The sequence below is a fragment of the Ceratotherium simum genome, chromosome 21 (assembly GCF_057802395.1).
Source record: "Ceratotherium simum simum isolate JZ-2026a chromosome 21, ASM5780239v1, whole genome shotgun sequence".
In the NCBI taxonomy this organism is placed as follows: domain Eukaryota; kingdom Metazoa; phylum Chordata; class Mammalia; order Perissodactyla; family Rhinocerotidae; genus Ceratotherium; species Ceratotherium simum.
In genome coordinates this window covers 23,327,481-23,346,200 of record NC_141920.1, presented here as the reverse complement: position 1 = coordinate 23,346,200, position 18,720 = coordinate 23,327,481, and the positions used below count along the sequence as shown (strand labels likewise).

The 18,720-nt window shown below is 42.8% G+C and overlaps 1 protein-coding gene across 5 annotated transcripts in view; it reads right to left on the bottom strand.

Moving 5' to 3' along the window:
• Nucleotides 1-543: 543 nt before the first annotated feature.
• Nucleotides 544-18,720, bottom strand: part of NDRG3 (NDRG family member 3) — a 77,790-nt gene continuing 59,613 nt past the window's right edge. For 2 of the 5 annotated variants that reach the window (XM_087445315.1, XM_014787466.2), the window contains 8 exons: nucleotides 13,309-13,412; nucleotides 12,209-12,274; nucleotides 12,037-12,088; nucleotides 7,228-7,275; nucleotides 4,546-4,581; nucleotides 4,408-4,459; nucleotides 3,214-3,252; nucleotides 544-2,121 (listed from right to left, as the gene is read on the bottom strand). In XM_087445315.1, the coding sequence (XP_087301441.1) occupies nucleotides 1,940-2,121; nucleotides 3,214-3,252; nucleotides 4,408-4,459; nucleotides 4,546-4,581; nucleotides 7,228-7,275; nucleotides 12,037-12,088; nucleotides 12,209-12,274; nucleotides 13,309-13,412 (579 nt within the window). In that variant the 3' untranslated portion in view covers nucleotides 544-1,939. The remainder of the gene's footprint in view (nucleotides 2,122-3,213; nucleotides 3,253-4,407; nucleotides 4,460-4,545; nucleotides 4,582-7,227; nucleotides 7,276-12,036; nucleotides 12,089-12,208; nucleotides 12,275-13,308; nucleotides 13,413-18,720) is intronic. The other 3 variants (XM_087445318.1, XM_014787467.2, XM_087445316.1) reach the window with 2 other exon arrangements.

Genomic DNA, 18,720 nt, shown 5'->3' with positions numbered 1-18,720 from the left:
TTATAAGTATTTCCCATGGACAGAGCAATCTTGATGTACCATGGTAGCAGCCCCTGGATCATTCAAAACTGACCTGAGATGGTGGCCTCCTGAAATTCTTGGTGGTTACAAAGACAGCCCCTTCTGGAAAAATACAGCCTGGGCTGTTTGAGGGACCCAGACAAGTGGTTGCACATTACTACATGAGGGGTGGGACCCAGTAACCCCACAGATGGCAGAGCTGAGATGCAGAACACTCTTCTAAGATCTCAGCCTCTCCTCCTCCATCACAGGTTGTATGGTTGGGCTTCCACCACCTTTGGGTTGAGGAGAATATAGGTGTGTCAGATGGACTCAGGGTTCAATCCTGGCTGGGCTTACTGGTATGACCTTGGGCAAATTATTCATCCTGAGTCTTCATTTCCTCACTGTAAATGGACAGTGTCGCTGGGTCGGATAATCACCAAGTATGTGAAAATGCCCAGCGTGGAGCCCACGTACAGAAACTCAGCACCTCCCTGATCTCCAGTGAGTGGCTTGACAGAAAGAACACCAGCAATCAGGTAACAATGAGACATATACAGCTTTATTTAATAATCTATAAAAATTCGTACTCTGGCAGAGTGATGCATTCCCTACCTCAGCAGAAAGTGAACGCTAAGTCTGAAAAGCCCCTTCTTAAGATTCGAAACCGTGTAACCCTGAGCTTACATCTTGATGCCCTCAAGAGCGGGGCCCCTGCCGGGTGGCAGCTGGTTTCACTCTCCTCCCGGCCATACTCTCTGGCTGTGACCCCCTCACACAGCAGTAGACCGAAGACAATTTTACCCACACAGGCTGCCCTTACAGGTTGGCCCCTTCCCTCTTACAAAAGGGAGTTCACAGGATTAAGAATCTTTCTGAGAAATAGGTTCTAGCTTAATTTCATTTAGCTTCCCTCAAGTCTGCTGAAATCAAGGCTATACTTATTAAACATATTGTGTTCCTGTCTGTCCCTCTCCCCCCATCCATTTCCATTTCCTCACCGTCTACCTTTTTTGGGGACTGAGGGATTGAGAAGCATTCTCCATCACAGCCCTGGGAGGAGCTTCTCGCGGATGTCCGGTATGTGTATCAGACTTTGCAGAGACAACAGTTCTGCTCCGGCAGAGCGGAGGCCTGGCATTTTGTTTTCCACCTTCCTGTGCTGACAGAGTCCAGTAATTAAGCCACACTCACTCCTTAACAAAAAGTCCATGCTGCATCAGAACCTCATCTTTTATGGGCTTTTAACAGAATATATCTCTCTCTTTTATTTATAGAATAGTATATGTGAATTCATTTGGACAGAATTGGCCACCCTGCCTGCTTCTCGGTGTAACAGGCTCCCTCCTATTGGTCACAATTAATCAATAGTCCAAACAGCAGTCATGATCTTCCACATTCCTCAGAGCTGCTTTCTCCTGAAGTCACTTCGTAAATATTGTTGACCAATTTGGAACCAAAAGAGCTCAACTTAGATATCTGTTCTGCATATTTCCCCTAAAAACACCATTGAAAATGCAAAAAAAAAAAGTCCCTTTTTTGTTTTTTGCAGAAGCTCTACAAGAAAGCATGTCTAAAATCACATAACTATGCACACACAAACACAGACACACGTGCTCACACACATACGTCAGGATCAAAGAATCTTATCAGATACATATTGGGAAAGCATGGGAAAAAGCTGGCAAGAGAAGATATGGAGATCTGATCAGCTAAAGATGTTGGAATGTTACAGTAATGGCATGGAAGTGGTTTCTGGTACATACAAAAAGGGGGTGGGCAGGCACAGAGAATGATAAATCCAGGATACCAGAGAGAGAGTCAGTGGCCATGCAGGAGTTAATAGTAGATGACAGTTTTTTGTATGAAATGTTATATTATGGAGTGGTCGTTTGAAGGAAGATGGACCTGCATGGTCCAGGGGAGGAGCATCTGCTTAGCAGGACACCTCCATGGTCTGGTGCCTGTCCAGAACATCAGGGGACTCAGAGAATTCTTGAGTTCCATCTGACTGATTGCTGGTGACAGATCTGCTGAAGGCACTTTCTCCAGAGCCAATGCTACTTGAGGTGGAGTGGGTTCGTGATCGGGCGAGCCGGGTCATGCTGGCAGATGGTACTGTAAAAAAGAACCAAGAGGACTGGAAGATGAAACCTGGTTAAGCTCAGCTACTCTAGATGTTTCACCAAAGGCTTCATGTTTAGCCTTCCCAACCCATTTAAGGTGACACCCAGGACAAGATGTAGCCACCCCACTTTGCACTATTTGCTCTAGGTGAGTGGCTATGTGCAAGGCTGCTTTAATCCTCTGGATCTGGATGGAATCTCAGCTGATTCTAGTCCACAGCAGAACAAGGGGAAACCTAAGTCCAGAGCACAGCCTCTCACACCATTCACACAGTGATTACGAAGGAGGCTTTGCGAACCCAAATAGGTAACCAAGACCTGCAGTGCATGCAAGACTAAACCAAAAGAAAGACAAACCACACAAGTATGAAGGTGTTTCACACACACAGTGCAAGCCCGATACAACGAGACTACCATCCGTGTCCCACACAGGCTACCCTTGCTACCTGGGGAGGAGACATGGAGGAAGGTGTGTGTGGGGAGGGCAGTGGGCCAGGAGCCAGCCTCTCCACAGGCAGTGAGGTACAGGCTGCCTGCAAGGAAGAGCCCTGGGGGTGGGTGTTTAACTCCGACATCTGTTCTGCCACTGCTTTGACCCTGAGCTCCTTCCAGCGTGGCCAGAACAGGGCCTTACCTGGCATAACCTTCCTGCTTACTGTCCTGAGGCACCAGCCACTCCCCCAGCCGTCATTTCAATGCTGGGGTCAAAAGATGCCATCATCTGCAGAGTTCTCCAGACACAGGCTCTGACACTCCTATTTAGAATCAAGGCTGCCCTTCGATTCCTGTGTCTGGGGGTTAACTCAAGGATCAGTAGGTGGTGGTGGAAGAGGGGCCCTGCCTATAAAGTTACAGCTGCTGCTGTATTTGGGATGATGAGAGGAAGCCTAGCTATTATAACCCATTCCCTTCTTCCTCCTGGGTGACCAGGGCTGGACCTACAGGCTAACCCTCTTGGGGCACAATGAGCCACGTTCTATCGGGCTCTCACTGCACAGGAAAACCGCGGACATGCTGCAGGCAGCCAATGCAGCCAGGGGACGTGGCTGGGAGGCAGGGGCGGGACCAGCACAGAGGACGGTACCTGGCTCGGTGCTCATGTGACTGAGCTGCACATACGGGACTGGAAGCAGGATGGACACAGGAAAAGGCAGGTTAGTGACCCGAGAGTGCCAAGTGGCAACCTCGGCTGCCTAGCAGACACCGACAGAATACTCTCAGCCAGGGATGAAGGTTTATTTTAAGGTCCCAGAGAGGAGGTGAGGCTGACTGATGCTTCAATAGCATCTCGGATGTTACTTCTCTCAACTGGTCAAAGGCAATTCCCCTCCACTATAAACAGCCATCCTGCTTTGGATCAGAAATGGGCTGGAAGACCAGCTGTTTCCTAGGGAAGGGACTTCTGCTCCTCCCAGTGACCAGAGGGATGAGGGTGTGGGCTCGGGTGGTAGTGGCTCACAGATGGGGATGACACAGCCACTCTAGACGAGACATACACGGTCTGCCTGCCAGGTACAGGGCTGTACCCAGGGGCACCAGTGCTGTCCAGTGGTCATCATCCACACTGATACCAGAAACAGGAGAAAAATCACCCTACTAGGTAAAGAGCTCTGTACCTGGGTGGAAGGGTTTTTCTTCTTAAAACTCCAAGAAAGGAGCAAGTGTGGCTATTCTGTGACAAATGAGAAAGCTCAGGGGTCTCACAGTATGAGAGACCAGGACAGCAGCACATGATATGGACACATCCTTGGACTCACTCTAAAACACTCTGCAAGTTCATCTCCTGTGGCAGATCTAACTGAGGACACTACCCTTTTCTTCTGGAGTTTCACTGTGTTTCTCTGGGCCAGGAGTCATTAGCTGAGCTCAAATGCAAATCACAATTTCAGATTCACAGCTAGTGGTTAAAATTGTGGGCTCTGGAGTCAGACTGCCAGGGCTGAATCATGGCTCTGCAGCTGAACTGTCAGCTGGGAAAAGTGCTTAGCCTCTTTGAGCCTCAGTTTCCTCATCTATAAAACGGGACTAATGACAGAACTTACCTCTTAAGGTTAAGAATATAGTGTGCCTGGCACAAGGCAGTGTTAGCTCACCTTTATATATATATATATACATATACACACACACACAAATGAATGCTCCATAAATGTGTTGGTTTCTACTTGACCTCAGGCTGCCTAGCATAGAAGTTATGTCCTGAGAACCTGGGCTCCCCAGGTGTCAAAATGACCCCATTATCAATAAATCTTTGCTGGATAGAAAGTTGTGTACTACTCACTGTAGCCCATTCCCTGCAAAAAGTACTTGAAGGCCTCGGTGAGCTTCCCGGGCTAGGGGGACAAAATAAAAATAAGGCATTAATCTTTGCAGACAGAGAGGCAGAATCAAATGGCTGCTTTTAAAACAATCTCCTTACCTGAACTACTTGAGGCAGTCCACCACAGTCTGCCATCTAAAAGAGGAAAAATACGTCAGTCAGCTGGGGCTTACACTTAAGGAAAATGCTCTGAACATCCATGAGTCTTTTCAAACAGGACAGGATTGAATTTTAGGTTCCTTAACTTTAACTGCATCCAAGTGTACATCTCCTCAATGCAGTCTTATAGAAAGACTCAGATCCTAGCAATAACCTTGAGGTGCAAGGTTATTACCTAGCAATAACCTTGAGTATAAATCTGAAAAGATTATTCAATACTTATTAATCAGTAATGCAGGGCCTGGCTTTTCAGCCCATGGTGGGAATTTTCCATTAGGGGTGACAGAAGTTAACACTACCTTCATCCATGGTTCTGCCTCCACCTGAAGAACGTTCCTTTCAGAGTTCTCAAACCATGTGACCCTAACTTCTCAGGGTACCATGCTTTCTAAGTTCTCTCTCAACTCTATATTATCTTCACTCCACAACTAATGGGATTTCTCTGATCAGGTGCTGATGCTGAATTTGGCCAACTTGCTTGGTCAGTCACTTTCATATCATTGCTAGATTCGGTGAGGCTGTCTCTCACTTCATAAATCTTTACAGTTGGTTATTCTCAACTTGTGCAAGGATTTCTAGAGGAGGGTTTTGTTAGCATGCATGGGAATTACCTGGGAGGACCTGCTGAAACTCAGATTCTTGAGTTCCTGCCCTAGAGATTCTGTTAATTGGTCCAGGGTGGGGTCAAGGACTCGCAGTTCTAACAAGCCCCCAGGTGATGTAGATTCTGCCAGTCTGCAGAGAACACGCTTCTAGGACGTGACTGCCAACCGTGAGCCCACCCTCTTCCTTCCAGCTCTGATGCATTCCATACTTAGACAGTGTTCCATTCAGGCTGACTGTCATTTTTTTAAAAAGTGAACCCCATGGTTTCCATTCACTAGCACAAAAACTTTCTTTGAGCGAGGACTGTTATTTAGAAGATAAGAATGCCACAGAAGGCACAGGAATTTGAGGTTAACAAGGAACAGTCTCCTGAAAATACTAAGTGGAAGATCAAGAACAAACATTTAACCTGATTTAAGTATAAAACAGACCTAACTGGCACAGGCTGTATTTTCATGAAACTTAGGAGTCAAAATCTGATTAGAATCATAAAACAGTTCCCTCATGCAGAGAGAAAATATTGGGAGAGACTATTTCCAAGCTTGATACCTATCAAAAAGGTGGAGCTTCAGTGTCATCCCGCTGTTGTGGATGGGCAGAAACAACCACGTCTACGGCTACCATAGGGTTCAGTTTTGTGCTTTTAGAATATTGATTCAAACCTGCAGTGAAAAACTAATTTGAGACCACATACTTTTTAAAAAAATTCATATTTTAGACTGGTTCATCAATCACCTGGACCCCAGAACACTGAGTTTTGTCACCTCAGAGCATTAACCTCATGTTATATTTCCAGGAACCATGGGCTGCTTCTGGTGACAGCACTTCCCTTTCAAGCACACTTCAAGGAGAAAGGTAAGAAAGCCGAGAAAGCAGCAGCAAGCAACATAAGATCAACACTTAAATCCACAGTAATCCAACCAGGAGGGTAGGTCCCTCAACACTTGACTAGAGGCTCCAGAAAAAGCGAAGTTGAGACACCTGCCTGGGGTCCAGTCAAAAGGGGGAGAAACCTGATGCTAACCCTAGAAATTCAGTACAAGAGTTGCTCTCCATTTGCCCTAAGAAAAAGAAAATGCACCCACCCTCATCATTAGAGCGTTATTGGAAGCTTCCTTACCAATACGAGATTTAGCATATAAAGAATTTCCACCCATTACCTTAATTCTGGAAACATTAAATAATGCTTAAGAAGTTTTCAGGGCCGGCCCCCTGGCTTAGCGGTTAAATGCACACACTTCGCTGCTGGCGGCCCGGGTTCGGATCCCGGGCGCGCACTGACACACCGCTTCTCCGGCCATGCTGAGGCCACGTCCCACATACAGCAACTAGAAGGATGTGCAGCTATGACATACAACTATCTGCTGGGGCTTTGGGGGAAAAAAAATAAATAAATAAAATTAAAAAAAAAAAAGTTTTTAATGACGTGGGAAGATGCTTACGTCAAAAAGTGGAGGAAAACAGGTACAGGGCTATAAATATCCTATGATCTTAACATAAAAATGTACAGGAAAAAAACACCAATATTTTTACCAGAGGCTACCTCTGGGAGGTAGGGTTATGGGTAATCTGTATTTATTTCTATTCTTTTCTCTTTTCCAATTTTCGACAATGAGAATATATTCAGGAAAAAACATTTTTTAAAAAAGGAGAGAATGAGGGCTGGCCCCGTGGCTTGGCGGTTAGGTGCGCACGCTCCGCTGCTGGTGGCCCGGGTTCGGATCCCGGGCGCGCACCAACGCACCGCTTCTCTGGCCATGCTGAGGCCATGTCCCACATACAGCAACTAGGAGGATGTGCAGCTATGACAGACAACTATCTACTGGGGCTTTGGGGGGAAAATAAATAAATAAATAAAATCTTTAAAAAAAAAAAAAAGGAGAGAATGAGAAAATGAGAGAGAGAGAGAGAGAGAAGCTTTCCTTCTTTCAGAGCAACTATTCCAGAAATAGAGTAATTTGAACCATGTGTAATTTACTCACAAATGGTTGGCAATAAGGAAAGAAGACACGCTACCTTTAGCAAAGTTGTATTTATAGGATTCAGGCGAGAATTGCATTCAACCTTAAAAAAAAAAAAGGAGAAAACAATTTCACAAACTGCTAGAAAAATAAGAAATAACTTGGCATGAGAATGATCTTCCAACATCAACAGCTCAGTTTGGAGATGAGTGAATCAGCCAAAGAAAGTACCAAAATACAAAGTGGGAGATATATTTATAGGATGTACTTTATATCTGATATTTCTGAGTAGATCTAAAAATCTGACTAATTTCATTTTCTGAATCTGTTACGAGTCTTTAAAGAACTATATGTTGAATCTAATTCCTCCAACTCATGGGGGCAAGTTACCTACTTCTTTAAAAAGGGAACTGGATGGGACCCTCTCCTGCTGGGGTCTTGATGGCTTCCCAGCACAACTGGCCCCACTGACAGAGCACTGTGCACTTCCCCGGCCCATTTCTCACCCCTTTCCTGTGTCCTGGGGGGCAGTGGGTTCGCCTGACTCTTTTCTGCCTCAAGGTGTCTGACTATCGCGTCTAAAGTTAGTCCCTTTATGGTTTTTCCCACAGAGCAGTCATCATACCTAAGAATTATATATAAGAATTATATATTATATATGTATATACATGTTTGGTATCTTATACTCTTATATCCACGAAAGCAGGGATCTCAAAGAAAATGTTTGGAGGTGATAATCTCTAGGTTCATCAAAATTTTATGACTAATTTGATCAACTGGATCTCTCCTTTTACACATGCTTGCCAAGAACACATATACAAAACTCTGTGCTCTGAGTGTGAAGTCGAGAGGGGAAAAACAATAGAAGGCAGAATGAGATCACCTCAAAATTTCACACCTTAGCTGAGTACAGAAGGATGAGCAGGATTTCTAGAGGTATAGTAAAAAGGGGTGGGGGGCATTGGAAGACTTCCAGAGTCGGAGGAACATAAGCAAAGATGCAGGGGATGTGACGTGAATGTGCAGGGCACGTGTGGGGTTACAAGGGCAGCATGGTGTGAGGATCCACTGCAAGGTGAGGGTGGGGACGCAGACTGGGGCTGACTGTGGAAGGCAAGAAGGTATCCGAGGCGACAGGATTCAAGGTGTTTTAGGAAATTAACCAGCAGCGGCCTGTATGACAGACTGCAGAGGCAGCAAGCCAGCTGAGGAGTTGTTAAAATTACCAACAAGAACTAGTAATCCAGATGAACTTTTGCTCTGGGGACTGCTGATGGGCAGGCATACAAAACTCTTCTACAATCAGGGGATGATGTAAAAGCCAGGATCACCAAATCACAGCTTTTACTCTATAAAAATAACAATGCAGGCAGTGATAAACAAACTTACCAGTTTTACTACAGAATATGCATTAACTCTAAAGAGTAGAATTTAAAAACTGGATTCCTAACTGCCAGGCATAGTGCTTAGAACACAGTAACTATGCAATAAATATTTTCTGGAAGAATAACTCCCAAGTCTGGGTTTAATCATGCTTTCCTTAGTTCACTACTTTGCAATTTCTATAACTTTATAAGAAGTATCAACATCTGGTAGGCCAAGCACAATGGTTGGTTTTTGCCATGTCTATTCTCTCCTCAGCTCCACAAATGCAGAGACTCCATTTTATTCATTTTTGTATTCTCCCTTGCATCACGCAAAGTGGAGATGCTCAAAAAATGATGCTGAATGGATAAGTGAGCAATAGGTAGCAACAGTGACCAGAACTTGTGGCGTTTCTTCCTGCTCTTCTATGCACGGACAGCCCCCTAATCTCTATCAACCTGAGAGATAAAATGCTCTCGCCGGGGAGCTAGGTTTGAATGTGTCTAGAAGAGCATCTACTCTGTGGTACAGATAGGGCTCCTGAAGTTCTTCTCTATAAATATTGAAGGTGTGGAAATTAGAAAAAAACCTTATCCATATTGGCCAACCTACACAGTCTTGAAAAACAACTGGAAATGTTGCTTTAAATCCATGCAATTTCAAAAAGACAAATAATTCAGCATTATTACAGAATTCTGGTACGGGTATTTTCTAAAAAACAATACTATTTTCCTGTTTCAAGTACACGTTTACGAAAAAATGTTTTTGACATATTTTTGTAGCATGTATCTCCACCATTTTAGCCAGAAAAGACTGACCTTTACAAAACTCCTTGATGAATTGGGATCATCACTATGATTTGATTACCTTGGGAGAATTTTTTTTTTTTTTTGGACTTGAAGGTTATTTGCCTCTGTGCTCAAGCCATGCCATGTATTTTACACCAGACAGAATGTTTTACAGGGCACTTCAGGGAGGTGTGAATATATTCTATCGTCACATCTATCTCAGCCTACAAACACTCCTCCTGCCCCACAAACCTCACCTATGCCAACACCTCTCATTATATATTAGACTCTGTGATAATAGTTAAAATAAGAAATATATATTTGGTTTTCATCACCATTCCTGGCACAGAGCTCCTAAAAACCCTTGGAATTTCCAAAGCAAAGAGTCATAAAGGTGTCTTTTGTAATGTTAATGAGATGACTTTTGGAAAGCCCCTTGGTCACCTAAGGATGGGGGCTGGTTGCCAGAACCAACCAAGTGATTAGAGGGTTGGAACTTTCAGTCCCACCCCCTGACCTCTGGGGAGGGGACAGAGGATGGAGACTGAGTCCAATCACCAGTGACCAATGATTTAATCAATCGTGCCTATGTAATGAAGCCCCATAAAAACCCAAAAGGTGACCCATGCAAGGTGGCCCTGAGACTGGCGGGCTCACAGAAGAACACAGTTCAGGGAGCTTCTGGCTGGTGAACACATGGAGATTTGGGGAGAGTGGCACACCTGGAGAGGGCATGGAAGCTCTGCACCTTTTCCTCATGCCTTGCCCTATACATCTCTTTCATCTGGCTGTTCCTGAGTTATATCTTTTTATAATAAATGGATAATCTAGTAAGTAAAATGCTTCTCTGAGTTCTGGGAGGCGCTCTAGCAAATTAATCAAATGCAAGGAGGGGGTTGTTGGAAATTCCAATCTATAGCTAAGCTGGTCAGTCAGAAGCACAGACTTCTGAGGGAAGGGGCAGTCTTGTAGGACTGAGCCCTTAACCTATGGGATCTGAGGCTATCTCAAGGTAAACAGTGTCAGAATTGAACTGAACTGAGTTAATTGCTTGATGGTGGGGAAAAAACCCACACATCAGAATTAGTGTCAGAACTGTAGACTCCCGCGCCGGCCCTGTGGCTTAGCGGTTAAGTGCGCGCACTCTGCTGCTGGCGGCCCGGGTTCGCATCCCGGGTGTGCACCGACACACTGCTTCTCCGGCCATGCTGAGGCCGCGTCCCACATACAGCAACTAGAAGGATGTGCAACTGTGACATACAACTATCTACTGGGGCTTTGGGGGAAAAATAAATAAATAAAATTATAAAAAAAAAAAAAAAAAGAATTGTAGACTCCCTTTCCAAAAGGCCTTACTCCCTAACATTTTGCTCTAAATAGGTCAGAAGTGAAGGCTGCTAAAGAAAACCAGACAATTGCACACAGATACTTAGTTACATTATATGTGCCATTGGGAAGACAAGCAAATGCTAATAGACATATGAAAAACTGTCAACTTCATTTGTAATCAAAGAAGTGCAAATCAAAACAGCAGGACACCATTTTTAACCTAGCAAATTAACTACTAATAGAATTTACAAATCCAGTGCTGGACAGGGTCCTGTGAAACAGGTACTCTCTCTCATACCTTGCTGGTGGCAATATATGGGTATGGCCTTTCTGGAAAGGTAAAATGTACCAAAAATCTTAGAAAGGTTTATGATTTTTGACACATTAATTACACTTCTGGAAATCTATCCCAGGGAAATGATCAAAAATTCAGGCAAAGATTTTATAAGGATGTTCAACAGCAACATTATTAATGGGGCAAAATCAGAAATAATCAACAAGAGAATGAAGTAAAATAAACAAACGTACACCTACAAGACTAAGTATTATACAGACATACTGACTTAAAATATGGGAAAATGCTATCAATAGTCCCCAAACCCTGTATATTTAATATGATACAATCTATGTTAAAAAAAAAAAAAGATACCAGTTTGTCTTTGGGTGACTGGATCATGATTTTTCCTCCTGTCCTTCTATTTTCCAATTTTTTCATATTTCCTACAATGAGCATATATTGTTTTTATCAGCATGCTACGTGCTTGAGAAGGAAGGAGAGAAAAGCATGCAGGCTCTCAGCAGCCTTCCAGCCTGCTGATACACTTCCAGATTTAAGGTGGCTGCAGAAGGCTGAGGCTACCAGAAATCTGACAATAAGCGAATGGTTTAGTTGTACTACTTGCCGCAAAGTGAACTGCACACACAAGGCGATAATGATCCTTTCTGATGAAACCTAGTGCTCGATGAGGAATTCATTTTCTAAACCGGATCACAAAGAGCAAACCCTTTTATTATTTCTCAGATGTGTAATCAGAAATAACAGGGACGGCCCCGTGGCTTAGCGGTTAAGTGCACGCGCTCTGCTGCTGGCGGCCCGGGTTCGGATCCCGGGCGTGCACTGACGCACTGCTTCTCCAGCCATGTTGAGGCCGTGTCCCACATACAGCAACTAGAAGGATGTGCAGCTATGACATACAACAATCTACTGGGGCTTTGGGGGGAAAATAAATAAATAAATAAAATCTCAAAAAAGAAAAAAAAAAAGAAATAATAGAAACTAGTGCTTACCAACTGTTTCTAGTGTGTCACAGTGTGCTATACACACTTTATTGCATTATTGCATTTTAATCTCATTTATCTTCATAACATTAGTACATACTCACCACAGCCTCAACCGCAGGTGAACTGTCCCCTACCACCAATAAAGTAGAACACCTGAGGAAAGAGAAAGTAAGAGGTGACACTCCGCAAAAGCACACATGCCCATTGAACACTGCACTCGTCCATGAAAGGCAAAGATATTTAGCAACTTGGTGGGGAAACTGAGGGACTTACTTTAACGTCTTTGATTTGTTATCATTTTGGCCCAGCATGGGTCTTTCAATCTCCAGGTCTCTGCGTCTAGAAATACAAAGGAAGCAATGCCCTTTTCAGGTAAAATCATGGCAACTCAGGTTATTTCTGGGTGGTGAAAACCCCAATGTATCAAGGAATGTGAAAACTATCTTTCCTTCACACCTGATGAGAGAAGGGGCCCTTGTGTGCTTTGTTCACAAGCAGCCATTTCAGTGGCCTCCTGAGTGGTACAGAGCAAGAATGAGGCTCTGGCCTCAACACTGAGGGAGGGACTCTGTGGGACGCCAAAAGGAAGCAACTTCAAAACTCAACTACTCGCTACTGAAATCCTCAAGTCCTAAGTGTTTGATTTTCCAACTAGTTAATGGGAATAAACTCCTTAAGAGAAGGGGAACTTTTTGGGGGGAACGTTTTCCTTGTAACTAACATAGTTTAGTGCAGTACTTAATAAACCTTTCTGATTTCAGCTAAAAATGAGGTTCTGTTATTTAGAGGAAGGAGCTAGAGAGACCAGGTTCAAAACCTGGCTTTGTTACTTACCGGCTGCGTGTCTTTGGGTAAGTTACAGCTGACTCATTTCCTCATTCTTTTTCCATGACCCAGAAAGCTACAAGGAGCTAACATTTTTACCTCTTATCCCAAGATAAGAATCAGGCTCTCTCAGTGACGGGGGGAGATGTGACAGTAGGTTTTGGAATACACAAACAAAAGAGAATTTACCAGTGTCCACATGTTACTTCTGCCTGACGACAAGATATCTTCAAAGATAAATGGAATCAAGACTTCTATCCTTCGCCTCCCCTACATGCATTTTTCTGTGCGACCTCAAATTACTTGTGTTGTTGTGTGTGGACATAATTTAGGTACCCAAAATGGCCTTCAGTTCATTCATTCTTCTTGAAAGCTGTCATATCTGTCTGAAAGCCCTTCCTCTTCCATGGTGGTGAAATAGCATGCAAGCAATCCCATCACACAACACTGGAAGAAGTAGTTTATTTCCCCTTCCCATCTCCCTTAAATGTCCATTATCTTCTTAGACCTGGTCTGCATTTAACTGAAGGAATAGGAAACAACTGTACCCATTATAGGAACCCAGGAAGAGCTGTAGGTTTTCTTGGTTGATGTCTTGTGCAATGTGCAGTCTGTAGGTTTGAATCAGGTCAAGGTTGGCCTGCAACTCTTCCTAGAATAAATGAAAGAAGACACTGGTAAACTTCTGAGCTATAGTACAAGCCCTTCTTGTTTGGTTTGCATTCTCAATGCCCAAAGCCAAAGCCCATGATGGGAAATGGGGCAGAGCCAGGGCCTACTGACGTACTGTTAGACTGAATGGCTAAAATCTTTTTCATTTGCATCAGACTGGTTCAGTGCCACATTCTGTGTTGGATGAGGGCATCAAAGAATCTATGATGGAAAAGGCTGGTGATCAACTCCAGGTCAAGCACAAAAACTTGGGGTAGACTCTGAACATGCTTACCTTTGGCACAGTGGACACTGCACTAGACTTAGACTCAAGTACTAGCTGTGGGACTTAGGTCACCTAACCATTCAGAACCCTAGTTCCTTATTTGTGTTTTTTTCATGTTCTGCCATTTCTCATAAAAACAAAATAGTGTCTGTAAAATGAAGATAAGAACCAGCTACCTGACAGAGCTATTTTAAAGATTAGATAAGAAAAGTTACATGAACTGTAAAGTATAAAATAAATGGAAGGTAACATTTCCCTTAATAGCCAAAAATCTGTATAATTAACTTATCTGTATCCTCACCGATGTAATCAGTGTATTACCTATTTAAAACCATCATTTAATAATATACATTATAGAATTATATTCCATTTATATTTTATTAAGTCAATTTATCATTTATTTAATCTTATTACCAATACTATTAAAGGTATAAAATACAAGAGAAATAAAATGGTCTATACAGTGAAAAGTGAGTCTCCCTCCCCACCATCCACTGTCCAATGGTCCCTCTCTTGCTGGCCTTCTCAGAGGCCATCAGAACCAGCTGCCAGGTTCTTGTGTACATAAGCATATATTACATATGTGTACACTCTCCCCGCTGCCTCCCAGTAAGCACTTTTAAGCTGAAGGGAAAATGTTTGCCTTGGAAGAAAGAAGTGTATCAGGGATAGTGAGAGTCAGCTAACCCAGGGCAGTGTGTCAGGATCACCATCAAGCCTTGTAGAGACACAGAGATGAGAACAATTGTTTCCATTCTCACTACCACATGGGTGAAGCAAGCCAAGAACACAGTTGGAAACTGACCAAAGGGATCAGAGTCTACCTGAAATTAAAGGGCACTGGAATTGCTCCAAGGAAATGTGGTAAATGCTAAATATATTGTAATAAGAAAAGTAAACAATAAATGAAACATGCAGTAATTAGAAATGAAATGATCTAGCCAGCTCCCCCTTGAAGGTCTGGAGAGGAACTTGAGCAGCAAAGTTTGAGATAAAAAAGGGAAGAAAGGATATTGGTATAACAAGGGTAAAACTGCCTTAAGTGCTAACGGAATGTCTTAGGCAAGGCTGTAAAGTACAAATTGCCCCCCACCAATCCACCTTTTCTTTTCAAACACAAATTGTAGTCTGCTAGACAGAGTGTTCAATACCTTGCTTTTCCACCTAAAGTATGGTAGAGATCATTTCTTATCAGGACATATGGGGCTTTCTTGTTTATTTATACCACCTTTTTCTCCACACCCTTACTAGTACAAATGGCCACTCGTTTTGATTTTTGCTAATTTAATAGATTAAAAAAGGGATATCACATTGTGGGTTTTTTTCTCTTATTAGTGAAGATGAGATTATTCATGTTTAAAAACCTTATTTGTGTCCATTTCAAGGCAATAAAAGCAATACAAGCATTTGCTCGCTTAAATTTTAAATGAACTCTTCAGCCTTGTGATAACCCATTGTCAATGACCTCACATATTTTTAATTAAACACACATTATGTATATATTGTGAGGATGTTCCTGCTTTATAGAAATCATTATAACTCTGGCCTTAGCATCCCCCTATTTAAAATGGTGTTTCTAACATATTCAAACGTAAACACCTCAAAGCCTCATTCCTCCACGTCTGTGAAAAGGCTTCAGAAGTAACTGCTTTGGCTAATCAACCTCCTGCTGGTATGCTACACCAAGTCTCCCCCAGGTTACTTAACACCCCTGAATATGTCTTATAATTCCTTCCTCTTTGCTTTGCTATTCCCCCTTCCTGGAATGATCCTCTTCTTCCTCAAATCTACAATGTTGAAGTTTATACATTCTTCAAGGCCTCGCTGGGATACCTCCTCTACCTTGAAGCCTTCCCTGAAGGGAACCTCTGAAGAAAACCTCTCCTGCCTTTGAATTCCTCTGGGCCCCTCACAGCGCCTCTCCTAAGGTACATGGTAGAAAGAGGAAAGCTTCACAGTCAGGCACATCTGGCTTCAAATCTCCTCCCTTGATATGTCATTAGCTGTGATGGGTGAGGTTCAGGGCAGGCCGCCCCAAGATGTGCCACTCTGGTATGTGGATTATTTCGAGCTGAAGACAATAAAGGCTCAGAAAACTCAGAAAGAAACTTTGACCTCCGCCCCCACTAACTGCCTAAAAGGATTTAAGACAGAAGGCCTATCCTGATGGCAATGGATATCTCTGGGTATGGATAGACTGGGAAGGTCCTTGCTAAGCCCATTCTTATCAAAGCTCTGAAAACCAAGTAAAAGTAGAAGTTACCCTTCGTAAGAAACATTTACATTTGTAAGGGAAATCTCCATTTGTAAAGGCGTCTCCCTCTCTGTACCAGGAAGAAGGGGAGATGACCTTATCTCTAGAAACTCTTATCAATGCAGAAGGTGAGGATTTAAATCTGCATACTCTTGTTTACTGTGCTTTTCTGGTAATCTCCCCTAGCTGACTCTCCCCACCCCCAACATCCTCCTTTGTCTTTACCTGAATACGCTATTTAAGATGAGAACCTCCACCATTTTGTCAAGTTACTCAGTTTCCCTGGTCTCTCCCATGTATACATGTTATAAAGCTTTGTCTGATTTTCTCCTGCTATTTGGTTTCATGTCAATTTAATTTGTAGCCCACCCAGGAAGGATGCAGAGTGGGCAGAGGACAGTCTTCCTCCCCCACAGCTGCTGACCTTGTGTAAACCAGTTCATTCCTCACCTGTAAAGTAGGAATAATACAATTCTCATTATGAGACTGCATATTAGATTGAATTAAGGTATATAAAATGTCTGTCTGAAATTTGTAGGTGTTCAATGAAAGGTAATTCTTATTACTTATCCCTTTTTACCTGTGCTATAAAAGTATTTCCATATATCTCATCTCCCATAGAGCAAGCTCCTGGAGAACAAGGGCCATATCTTATATACCTTTGTTTTGTCTCTCCCAGAACACTTAGCATGGAATTTTGTGAAGTGGTTTTTAAGGTCTGCAGTCAAAACCAAGCATGCTGTGTCTTCAGGAAAGTATCCACTCTACCCAGCATTATGTAGTGGAAAGATCATGGTTTTTGAGACTTCCAATTAAAGGTGTTGGATTAAAACACAGCTTTACTCCTTCTAGAAAAATCATAAAAATAACAGCAAAAATTTTTCTTTATAAGTTATAAACTCCTAAGGACAAAGACAACAGGAAAAGTGACAATAGCAATAACATTTTGAAAGTGGGAAAGCAGAAGGAAGACTGTAATCACTCATTTAGCAGACTCAATAAGGCTGCTAGGCTGGCAGGGAAGAGAGTGAAAGAAATCAGTGAACACGCACCAAGGAGCCTGAAAAGGCTCAAGAATTGTCATTCGGCGCCAGTTCTCTCTGCAAGCAGAGGGTAAGATGGGGCTAACAAAAGAGAATTAGTTGAAAGTTCTGTTTGTAGAACTAAACTAAAATGGAGTCACTTATGTCAAGGACAAAATGGAAACGGTCAATACAGGTGCATAAAGGAAACTTAACCTAACCTTACAGGAATTTACAGCTCCTCTCAGAAATCTGCAGAGGACACCAGCCAATCCCCAAATGCCACGTCTCTTCGTGCCATCTGTGGAGTTCCTTGTTCTCCTGACTCTGCTACCCTGATCCAAATAAGAAAGAAGACCACTAGGCAACCAATCCACTGAAAAAGTCAAATAACTTCTGCATTTATCCCATAAAAATCCCTTAGTCTGTGACCAACTGGGAACTCATTGCTCCTATAGCCTTGAGTTTCCTTGTTTGCAGGTGGAAAGCCTTGCAAACTCATCTGTCTGCTTTGTTTTATTCAGTATGCGGTTTGTTTTTTGACATTTCTATTAAAGACACAACATCAGGAAGGCATAACAATTAAAATACATGGAGGAAGGGGGCCAGCCCAGTGGCGTAGTGGTTCAGTTCGTGTGCTCCACTTTCACGGCCCGGGGTTCGCAGGTTCAAATCCTGGGCGCGGACCTACACGCTGCTTATCGAGCCATGCTGTGGCAGGTGTCCCACATATAAAGTAGAGGAAGATGGGCACTGATGTTAGCCTAGGGCTAATCTTCTTCGCAAAAAAAGGAGGAATGGCAACAGATGTTAGCTCAGGGCTAATCTTCCTTACCACAAGAAAAAAAAAAAGATACATGGAGCAATCAAACAGAATTGAAGGGAGAAGTAGACAATTCAATAATAGTTGGTAACGTTAACACCCACATTCAATAACAGAGCGAAAAAACAGGCAGAAGATCACAAGGAAATAGAAGAACTGAACAATATAAACCACCAGACCTAACAGACATCTATGGAAAACTCCATTTAACAGCAGCAGAATGAATACACATTCTTCTCACGTATACGTGGAACATTCTCTAGGATAGACCATATGTTAGGATATAAAACAAATCTCAATAAATTTGAAAAGGAATGCAATATTAAGTATATTCACTGACCACAATGGAATGAAATTAGAAATCAATAACAGAAGGAAATTTAGGAAATTAAACAACATACTCAAATAACTAATGGGTCACAGAAGAGATCACAAGGAAATCAGAAAATACTCTGAGATGAATGAAAACACCAAAATTTACGGGATGTAGCTAAAGCTGTTTTTAGAGGGAAATTTATAGCTATAAATGCCTGTATAAAAAAAGAAGAAAGATCTCAAATCCATACTATCCTTCCACCTTAAGAAACTAGAAAAAGAAGAACAAACAACTTAAAGCAAGCAGAAGGACGGAAATAATAAAGATTAGAATTGAAAGAAATAAAATAGAGGGCCGGCCCCGTGGCTTGGCGGTTAAGTGCGCGCGCTCCGCTGCTGGCGGCCCGGGTTCGGATCCCGGGCGTGCACGGATGCACCGCTTCTCCGGCATGCTGAGGCCGTGTCCCACATACAGCAACTAGAAGGATGTGCAACTATGACATACAACTATCTACTGGGGCTTTGGGGGAAAAAATAAATAAATAAAATCTTTAAAAAAAAAAAAAAAGAAATAAAATAGAGAATAGAAAAATAAAGAAAATCAATGAA